The sequence below is a fragment of the Argopecten irradians genome, chromosome 4 (genome assembly GCF_041381155.1).
Source record: "Argopecten irradians isolate NY chromosome 4, Ai_NY, whole genome shotgun sequence".
Lineage (NCBI taxonomy): Eukaryota > Metazoa > Mollusca > Bivalvia > Pectinida > Pectinidae > Argopecten > Argopecten irradians.
Window position 1 is genome coordinate 7,529,411 of NC_091137.1, and position 12,109 is coordinate 7,541,519.

Here is a 12,109-nt window from a genome sequence, read left to right on the forward strand (position 1 = left end):
ATGGAGATAAGGATGACGTACCACCAAACCTAATGGAGATAAGGAGGACGTACCACCAAACCTAATGGAGATAAGGATGACGTACCAACAAACTTAATGGAGTAAGGATGACATACCACCAAACCTAATGGAAATAAGGACGACGTACCACCAATTCAAATGGAGATAAGGTTGATGTACCACCAAACATAATGGAGATAAGGATGATGTACCATCAAACCTAATGGAGTTAAGGATGACGCACCACCAAACCTAATGAAGATAAGGATGACAAACCACCAAACCTAATGGAATAAGGATGACATACCACCAAACCTAATGGAAATAAGGACGACGTACCACCAATTCAAATGGAGATAAGGTTGACGTACCACCAAACCTAATGGAGATAAGTATGACGTATCACCAAACCTAATGGAGATAAAGATGACGTACCACCATTTCTAATGGAGATTAGCATTACGTACCACCAAACGCATTCAGGGTGTCAATCAGGGCCTCCTTGAGCTTATTCCTTGGCCACGGTTTCGGAATAAACTTTATGGAGTCTCCAACCAGAAACACGGCCAGAGTTGGTTCTGGTACTGGTTTTAGTACTTTTTCGTTATTGGCCATGGCTGTTGTAGATAAATTGTTTTGATTCATTAATTCAGTTTCAACTGTCAAATAAAACACCACATAACTATAATAAACGGTTGATAAAAAATATGCTGTCTTTTATCTTCGTTGTGAAAAGTGCGACAACAAAAACGAAGACAAGCTAATTTTAAAGTGTTTGTGTTTTCCTGACTAGGTTTTAAGTTTTCCTATATGTGTTTTGAAAGTGCTATTTTGTAATACCTGCGGTAAACACTGACGCTATAATCTGGGTTTAACGAAATGTCAGCAAAGATGTCGCCATTTGTCGCAGGATTAATACAATCCCCAACACAGTGTGTAACACTCACTGTCGATATTGGTTAACAATAACTTAATAAAACAATATACAGTGTATCGGTAATTACAAACATGTACCGGTATCACAATAACCATGAAGGTAATTACAAGCATATACCGGTATCAGTAATAACCATGAAGGTAATTACAAACATATACCGGTATCACAATAACCATGAATGTAATTACAAACATATACCGGTATCACAATAACCATAAAGGTAATTACAAACAAATACCGGTATCACAATAACCATGAAGGTAATTACAAACATGTACCGGTATCACAATAATCATGAAGATAATTACAAACATATACCGGTATCACAATAACCATGAAGGTAATTACAAACATATACCGGTATCACAATAACTCGAAGGTAATTACAAACATGTACCGGTATCACAATAACCATGAAGGTAATTACAAACATATACCGGTATCACAATAACCATGAAGGTAATTACAAACATATACCGGTATCACAATAACCATGAAGGTAATTACAAACATATACCGGTATCACAATAACCAAGAGGTAATTACAAACATATACCGGAATCACAATAACCATGAAGGTAATTACAAACATATACCGGTATCACAATAACCATGAATGTAATTACAAAATATACCGGTATCACAATAACCGGTAATTACAAACATATACCGGTATCACAATAATTTCGAAGATAATTACAAACATATACCGGTATCACAATAATTTCGAAGATAATTACAAACATATACCGGTATCACAATAATCTCGAAGATAATTACAAACATATACCGGTATCACAATAACCATGAAGGTAATTACAAACATATACCGGTATCACAATAATCTCGAAGATAATTACAAACATATACCGGTATCACAATAATCTCGAAGATAATTACAAACATGTACCGGTATCACAATAATCTCGAAGATAATTACAAACTTATACCGGTATCACAATAATCACGAAGATAATTACAAACATATACCGGTATCACAATAATCACGAAGATAATTACAAACATATACCGGTATCACAATAACCATAAAGGTAATTACAAACATATACCGGTATCACAATAACCATGAATGTAATTACAAACATATACCTGTATCACAATAACCATGAATGTAATTACAAACATATACCGGTATCACAATAACCATGAAGATAATTACAAACAAATACCGGTATCACAATAACCATGAAGGTAATTACAAACATATACCGGTATCACAATAACCATGAAGGTAATTACAAACAAATACCGGTATCACAATAACCATGAAGGTAATTACAATCATATACCGGAATCACAAAATAACCATAAAGGTAATTACAAACAAATACCGGTATCACAATAATCTACGAAGATAATTACAAACATGTACCGGTATCACAATAATCTCGAAGATAATTACAAACATGTACCGGTATCAGTAATAACCAGGAAGATAATTACAAGCATGTACCGGTATCACAATAATCTCGAAGATAATTATAAACATATACCGGTATCAGTAATAACCACGAAGATAATTACAAGCATGTACCGGTATCACAATAATCTCGAAGATAATTAGAAATATATACCGGTATCAGTAATAACAACGAAGATAATTACAAACATGCAACGGTATCAGGAACAATCTCGAAGATAATTACAAACATATACCGGTATCAGTAATAACCACGAAGATAATTACAATCATGTACCGGTATCACAATAATCTCGAAGATAATTACAAATATATACCGGTATCAGTAATAACCACGAAGATAATTACAAACATATACCGGTATCACAATAATCTCGAAGATAATTACAAACATATACCGGTATCAGTAATAACCACGAAGATAATTACAAACATGTACCGGTATCACAATAATCTCGAAGATAATTACAAACATATACCGGTATCACAATAACCATGAAGGTAATTACAAACATATACCGGTATCACAATAACCATGAAGGTAATTACAAACATATACCGGTATCACAATAATCTCGAAGATAATTACAAACATATACCGGTATCACAATAATCTCGAAGATAATTACAAACATATACCGGTATCACAATAATCCCGAAGATAATTACAAACATATACCGGTATCAGTAATAACTACGAAGATAATTACAATCATATACCGGTATCACAATAATCTCGAAGATATTTACAAACATATACCGGTATCAGTAATAACCGTGAAGATAGTCACAAACATATACCGGTATCAGTAATAACCATGAAAATAATTACAAACATACACCTGTATCCGTAATAACCAATCTCAACAATAATCTCGAAGATAATTACAAACATGTACCGGTATCACAATAATCTCGAAGATAATTACATAGTTACATATACCGGTATCACAATAATCTCGAAGATAATTACAAACATATACCGGTATCAGTAATAACCACGAAGATAATTACAAGCATGTACCGGTATCACAATAATCTCGAAGATAATTACAAATATATACCGGTATCAGTAATAACCAGGAAGATAATTACAAACATATACCGGTATCAGTAATAACTACGAAGATAATTACAAACATGTACCGGTATCACAATAATCGCGAAGATAATTACAAACATATACCGGTATCACAATAATCGCGAAGATAATTACAAACATATACCGGTATCACAATAATCCCGAAAATAATTACAAACATACACCGGTATCAGTAATAACCACCAAGATAATTACAAATATATACCGGTATCAGTAATAACCACGAAGATAATTACAAACATGCAACGGTATCAGGAACAATCTCGAAGATAATTACAAACATATACCGGTATCAGTAATAACCACGATGATAATTACAAGCATGTACCGGTATCACAATAATCTCGAAGATAATTACAAATATATACCGGTATCAATAACCAGGAAGATAATAACCACGAAGATAATTACAAATATATACCGGTATCACAATAATCTCGAAGATAATTACAAACATGTACCGGTATCACAATAATCTCGAAGATAATTACAAACATGTACCGGTATCAGTAATAACCACGAAGACAATTACAAGCATGTACCGGTATCAGTAATAACCGTAAAGATAGTCACAAACATATACCGGTATCACAATAATCTCGAAGATAATTACAAACATATACCGGTATCACAATAATCGCGAAGATAATTACAAAAATATACCGGTATCACAATAATCGCGAAGATAATTACAAACATATACCGGTATCACAATAATCTCGAAGATAATTACAAACATATACCGGTATCACAATAATCCCGAAAATAATTACAAACATACACCGGTATCAGTAATAACCACCAAGATAATTACAAACATGCAACGGTATCACAATAATCTCGAAGATAATTGCAAACATATACCGGTATTACAATAATCTCGAAGATAATTACAAACATGTACCGGTATCAGTAATAACCAGGAAGATAATTACAAGCATGTACCGGTATCACAATAATCTCGAAGATAATTACAAACATGTAACGGTATCACAATAATCTCGAAGATAATTACATAGTTACATATACCGGTATCACAATAATCTCGAAGATAATTACAAACATGTACCGGTATCACAATAATCTCGAAGATAATTACAAACATGTACCGGTATCAGTAATAACCAGGAAGATAATTACAAGCATGTACCGGTATCACAATAATCTCGAAGATAATTACAAACATGTACCGGTATCAGTAATAACCACGAAGATAATACAAATATTTACCGGTATCAGTAATAACCGTGAAGATAGTCACAAACATATACCGGTATCAGTAATAACCGTGAAAATAATTACAAATATACATCGGTATCCGTAATAACCAATCTCAACAATAATCTCGAAGATAATTACAAACATGTACCGGTATCACAATAATCTCGAAGATAATTACATAGTTATATATACCGGTATCACAATAATCTCGAAGTTAAGTACAAACATGTACCGGTATCACAATAATCTCGAAGATAATTACAAACATATACCGGTATCAGTAATAACCATACCAGAGGTAAAAATGGAATAAAATAATATGGTGGTGTACTTGATTTTGAGCTGTTATGAATCAACGATAGCTATTTGACGTAAATTGTAATTTCACCAGAATTTCACTGTTTTGAGCTTACACACGACAAACTAAAGCAAAATTTTGCAAATTAGTTGTCGGATAAGTATGAATGTTCGCAAAAATTACCAAAACCAATGTTTTCTTTAATAAAATGATAACATCTCACAGTCTATATATAAATCTATAGGGACTCAAAATTTAAAAGAAATATCAAAACTTTCGTATGTCGTCACATAAGTTAAATATCGAGAGAGGTCTTTATAACAATACAGATAGAAGTCGTCGAATTTGTACATCATGCATTAGCGGGGATATCGAGGATGAATATCATTTTATTATTTAATGCGAAAGTTTTAAAGATATTGGAAGTAAGTGTATCAAGAGATATTATTTTCAAAACCATAGTATGTTTAAAGGAGTAGATGTGATAGGACCAGTATTTGGCCTTAATTTTTCAGGCCGAAAGATATTAACTCTGATCCACATCAATTTCACATCAATAAATACTCTCATACTTGCCATTCATCAAAACATAACTTTTTATAACCACGTACACGATGTGCTCCACTTATGACGTCATCAAATTGATGATTTTCCCCTTCTCGCCAAATTTTGCTAGAAATTCTTCATCTTTAGGTTAGAAAAGGCTTGAAATTGATTTGGCCGCCACCTTGGAGCAACTTTATATTTTGCATGATATGCGTAAATACACGATACACAACGCGTGAAAATTTCTTTCTGCTCCACGAAGGCGGCCACATTCATTTTTTAAAGAAAGGATTTTTGTGCCACATTCATTTTTTAAAGAAAGGATTTTTGTGAAAAATGGCGGGAAACTGCATGTTGATGACGTCATAGTGAACATAACTGGCACATGCGGGATATTTTCGGGATGTAATGTGTTAGCAAATGTATTCAACTGTTATATGGCAAAATATGCTGTTCTTTACTGGAGAATTTTATCAGATTGAGCAGCAAAAAGAGAGAAAGTTTAGCTTGAAATAATGGCATATCGTATTAATACTAATGTACTATCAATGCCGTGGTTGTATTAAATATGAAGGTTTTTTTTGAATGATCAAATTAATGTGTTAATAATATAGAATGTAATGTTACATTTATATGTGAAAATACGAATAATGTAATTTGAGTAACGTAAATGTAGTATTATGCGAACAAGATCATGTATACGTAATGTAACGTAAGAATAAGAGTACATGAAAGAATATTAATATAATGTGCTAGTAACGTCTAATGTATTATAATATATAGTTAATACAATGTAACGTATCAATGTAATGTGCGCTGGTTAATGAATGTAAGATGAGTAACGTGTAGATGTAATGTAAGATCATTATTGGATATAATTCGAGTAACTTTCAAATGCAACATAGAAGTATAAATGAATGTATTGTGAGTAAAATAGAGATATGATATGAGAACAATAATAATAATAATAATAAAAAAAGTTTTTCTGTAAGTAATGTATAAATGTTATACGAGAGTGTTAAAACGTGTTGTGTGACAATAACATATTAATGGTATATGTTAATAATGGATGAAAATATAATATGAAAGTTTGAAAATAAATGTGACGAATGTAAATATATCGTAATGTGAGATGTCTCTCTACACTAAAAACGTGTACGCTGCGAGTGTGTTGTATCTGTATATATTGTATTGTTTTTCCTGTCTGCACTGTATATATATATGCCCTGTACTGATAAACCAATTGGTTTAAAGTAATAAAGAACTGAACGGAACTGAACTGAACAGTCAACCCATTATTTTTACTCATAACAGCTGTATAATTATGTTACCCTACCATCTAAATTTTGAAGACGAAAATACCTCTTTTTTACAATTTTTGACCGAGTCAACGCTCCACAGAAACAGTTCTAATAACTAACATTTTCTAAAAGTTTGAAGTTCAAAATAAAAAAGGTTGTTTTTTTCTAAAGCCTTCATAAATATAGGGAGTCAGTGTGCTTTAGTGTTTGCTCTGTTAAAAAATTGGTTATTTTCAGCATTTCTTGATAAATATTTAAATCATTTCATCTTCACTGAAATGTGAGAAATAAAATGCTGATCATTTTCATCTCAGTGATATTTGAAACGAAAAACATATATCAGCAAAAATTAACTTGATATAGCTAAAAATATACATAACCGGCGAGTTATATAAACATATTGAAGTAAAAAAAAGGCTGAAATTTCACCTCTCTACAAAGTGTAAGAAATGCACCTTTTCAAAATGGCCGCCAAATTGGTCATTTATAAAAATTCGCGTAGAATTTTTTTTTCAAGAGCTAGAAGTCTCATGTTTTTATATATTTTCTATACGGCATCGTGCTACAAATTGAAACAGTTTTTTAAAATCACAGAAAAATGATTTGCGTTGAAACGCGATTTCAACGAGACTGAAGCCTCACTTTAGCAGATCCTTAATTTGACGTTAACAATTCATACCATGTACCTACTATGACAGGTAAATATACATTGTAACCAAATCTATAATCCAATAATGTATATTGTTTACGTTTAAAAGCTTCCAACCGGGAAGCTTTCCTGAATGGCTGTTTAGTCATGAATACTGCTACACCCTCAAGAGGACAAGATGTATATTTACTGCATTATAATATATATAAACTTATGCCAGAATGGACCAAACAGATTTTTCAGACCTATGTACATGAATTTCATATGTGAACTAGAGACACAAAAAACACTTTATATATAAGTTTATATAAAAAGTATCTTAAACATGATCACATGGTTACCTTATTTCAGCAATCACCAAATTCCACACTTATCCAAGGGGAGTCATTTTAACGTTGATGAATACTTTATGAGCACATCCAATGAATTTAGCTACAAAGAGATTATATACACGTAAAACATATGTTAACACGATGTGTGCAAACATATCATATATGTTATCATCAAAGAGTAGAAAATTCAAGGTCAACAAAAGCCTCTATTGGCTGTGAAGGTTGTTCTGAACCATAGAGTTTAGATTAAAAGCCTGCCCATACTTGTTTCAGTAAACGTGCTTTCGGTTTGCGTTCCCGGAATGCAATATTAATGTCTACTGTATTACAGAAATCCTGGTTTTACCTGGTCGCTAGACACTTTAATAGTCGACAGTGTTTACATTGAAGCATACATATTTAAATAAGGGTATGTTTTTACTATCTTTTGATCAATTAATATTTATCAATAATTTCTGTCGTATTATATATGTAAATACAATCCCAAATATGATATTTTTTTTCTTCAATATTACTTTACGTTTCAACAAAATGTGGTAAATTGTATCTGATTATAGTATTTGTACATATGTCGCTGAAGATCCAAGTGCACTTTCATAATACGTAATACAATAAGCACCCGCGTACTCTGTACAACATGACAGCAAAGTTGTTTGACTTATCATTGATGATTTTAAAAAATTTGAGAATACTTTTTCTTGAAGACATTCAATAAAAAAACAGCTCTGACAAATAACAAGTGGTCGACAAGTGCTCAATTGAAAACCGGTGACAATAACTGAATACAGCCATCCATATAACAAGTTCTAAAAATATCGATACTTACTCTGTGTGCCTCAGTAAATGTACTCCGTTGGCTTCAATAGAGATCCTAGACGTTTGTCCACCCAATACAATTGGTGTCTATGTGGCGGTCTGTTGTAATTCATTACTTTTAACCAAGGTGAACTGACATTCACACACGTGATCTGTCAATACATATATGCATGTTTAAACGCATACTAGTGATTAGTGCTGTTATACCAAAATTATATTGTCAATATTGAAGAACTGAATAGTAGCGAGGTACGTTTAAACAAATGTTGCAAAAACAAACAAAAAATAGAAACTAAACTAAAGCACTTTAGATGGTTCTTGTAATTTGATATTTGCTTTGTTCATTTTGGCTTACAAGTGTCTGTCCCTAAAGCTCCGATGTTAACGGGTTCAGGGAAGGAAGGGCTTCTAAGAATCACGAGTTTATTCAGGTGAAACATTGTTGTATTCATTACAGCCCGATTGTATAATCGGTTATCATGATAAAGACATTGAAGATAGCTTTATTGAACAATGGTTAAGCAAAGGCCACATTGATTCACCAGAATGCTAAAGTACATGTACTTGTTTTGGTCGTGTCTGCCATTCAGAACTGAAATGATTAATGCTAAAATGATCAATTTGTCATTACATATCAGTATGCCAGTAGTAGTATTTCTAATTTATTTTAGCTGAACGAATTCCATGCAAAATTTTCTAGGTTCAACAGTTTCAACAGTTTATTTGGTTTCCTCAGATACATGAAAATGTACAACACGAGGTATTAAATTACAATTCTAAATTAAACAAAAACAAAAAAGTGAGAAAGAAAAGATGCATGTGCTTACAACAGCTTCTTAAGTTTACTCAGAAGGATGCATATTCCATTTAGTAATTACTTATGACAAACTGATAACAAACCTTTCATCTTGTCTATCGATGGATTTTTACTCTTATACGATGGGACATACTTATGTCGCATTTATACCATTCTTGTATCCATACATTTAAACAAACAATGAAATTCATCCCCTACAAAGTCATTATAAAATATATAAATTATATCTTTCCTTTGGACATTGTACTACCTTCCAGTTTCTATCGGGAGTTTGATATTTAAACATCTTAATCGACAAAGTAATAAATAAGACTCTAGTTTTAACTCATTCTGAAATCTACAGTAGAATTACCCCCTCGTAGTATTTTCGATTTCCGAATTCCATCGTTGCGAAAATTGGTCGACAAGTATTTTCTTTATTGTGTTTTTATAGAGAATTTATTAATTGTGGTCTGGTTCTGGAAAAACAGGACTTTGTCCTATTGCCTCAAAATATTTTTTTAATAAATTAAATCTATTTGAAGTCACACATATTATTAAAATTGAGCTTAAACATCAACTGGTAAATATGACTAATAAGTTTTGATTCATTCAATAAAAGTTAATTATAAAAGTTTAGTATCCTTAACTTAACAATTTTTAAGAGGGTATCGACCCAGTTCTCCATAAATCATAAAATTAGGAGTGGTAGCTATATAGATCTTAAACCTAAAATCCGTTTACAAAATTTAAGATAAATTTGCTCAATGGTTTTCATGTTCTCGTAGCCCCATATTTCAGATCCATATAACAGTAATGGGGTTACTAATTAATCAAACAGTTTCAATTTAAGTCAATTCGTAGATGTTGGTTTGTATCTTGCGATAGATTAGAAAAAATGGACTTTTTTGCTTGCTCACATAGCTTCTGTTTGCATTAAAAAAATTACCATTATATTAAAAGTTACTTCCAGATATCTAAAACTATCAACCTCTTCAATGACTTGGTCGTTGAACTTCGATGAAATTCATGATTAATGTTAGTTTTGCGTTAAGAAAATACTAAAATTTTTGTTTTCTTCATATTTACCTCGAGCTTCCATGTTTTACAGTATTTTTGAAAAACTCCAAGGGCTTTTTGTAAACTTTCGGAAGTATCCGACATAAGAATGGTGTCATCAACATACAGAAGTACAAATAGTTCAACTAAAACATTAAGTTCTGACTGAAATTTTGCTTGTAAATTGGCTAAAGGGAGTACATCATTATTAGTCCGGTGGCTTAAGCTCCATTTTTAGCCGAATCGTGCACTCTGTGATACAAGTATAAAATTTGGTACACCATTACTATGACCTTTCATTCAATCTTTAATTCCTCTTATAGAGATACAAATAATAAATTAAAAAGAAATACAAAAAATAACAAAAAGAAAAAAATGATTTTTTTTTCATCTATAAAAGTTCATGAATTTCAAATAGAAGAAGGGAGAGCCAGGCGTACATCAACGCGTTCACGTCGCCAAGCGTTAATCCATTCTTTCTTATTGTCCGTCACTAGTAGAGGATAAATATACATGTGAAGCTGCTCTTACGTAGTGTGTAGCCATTTTGTGAAACGGTTCTTTTATGTCTTTTAGATGATCATTGCGTTGCCCGAATAGAATCCACACAAAGCCTTCATCTGACTGACTGTCTAGTAGTATAAAGCATTCAATACCACATATGTCGAGGACATCAGTCAGGAATGTGTCTCTTACAGAATGAGTGACACGGCACTGTGTCAAATAATGTCTGATGATGTCCGTTCGTCCTTTTCCACATTTTGAACACATTTTATGGTTATTTTGAGGTTGGTATGTCAACATTTTTGAAACAAAGCGCGCACACGAAAGATCTGATTGGATTTTCGGAGTAGTCCAGAGTTCGTGGGCGAATATCTGATTGTGGACATGTTAGAACGACTGAAATCGCTCTCCTTGTCCATCCGATCGAGCCATAACTTCGTTTCGAGGTTCCTAATAGCAAAGTTTACAAAACTAACATAAAAACAAAAATAACTTTTTACTGTAGATTTTTATCATTGGGAATCCATAGAGGTAATAATGGAATAAAATAATATGGTGATGTACTTGATTTTGAGCTGTTATGAATCAACGATAGCTATTTGACGTAAATTGTAATTTCACCAGAATTTCATTGTTTTGAGCTTATACACGACAAACTAAAGCGAAATTTTGCAAATTAGTTGTCAGATAAATATGAATGTTCGCAAAATTTACCAAAACCTATGTTTTCTTTAATAGAATGATAATATATCACAGTCAACCCATTATTTTTACTTATAAAAACTGTATGATTATGTTACCCCTACCATCTAAATTTTGAAGACGAAAATACCTCTTATTTACAAATTTTGACGGATTCAACGCTCCACAGAAACAGTTTTAATGACTAACATTTTCTAAAAGTTTGTAGTTCAAAATAAAAAAGTTTTTTTTACTAAAGTCATCATAATTATAGGGGGTCAGTGTGCTTTACTGTTTGCTCTGTTAAAAAATTGGTTATTTTCAGCATTTCTTGATAAAAATTCAAGTCATTTCATCTTCACTGAAATGTGAAAAAAAACCAATAGGTTATAATTCCACACTTAAATGCTGATCATTTTCATTTCA

At 32.1% G+C, this 12,109-nt stretch overlaps 1 protein-coding gene across 5 annotated transcripts in view; it reads right to left on the reverse strand.

Annotated features, from left to right (window-relative positions):
• The window catches only part of LOC138320483 (transient receptor potential cation channel subfamily M member 2-like), a 108,700-nt gene extending 99,805 nt beyond the window's left edge, over positions 1 to 8,895 (reverse strand). For 2 of the 5 annotated variants that reach the window (XR_011208194.1, XM_069263460.1), the window contains exons 1-3: positions 8,654 to 8,894; positions 7,837 to 7,927; positions 468 to 617 (exon numbers count right to left, since the gene is read on the reverse strand). Coding sequence is in view for 3 of the 5 variants with exons in the window: in XM_069263460.1 (XP_069119561.1) it covers positions 468 to 615 (148 nt within the window). In the remaining 2 variants the exon portion in view is untranslated. Of the gene's footprint in view, positions 1 to 467; positions 618 to 7,836; positions 7,928 to 8,653 lie in introns of all 5 variants that reach the window. The other 3 variants (XM_069263461.1, XM_069263463.1, XM_069263462.1) reach the window with 2 other exon arrangements.
• Between the last annotated feature and the right edge of the window lie 3,214 nt (positions 8,896 to 12,109).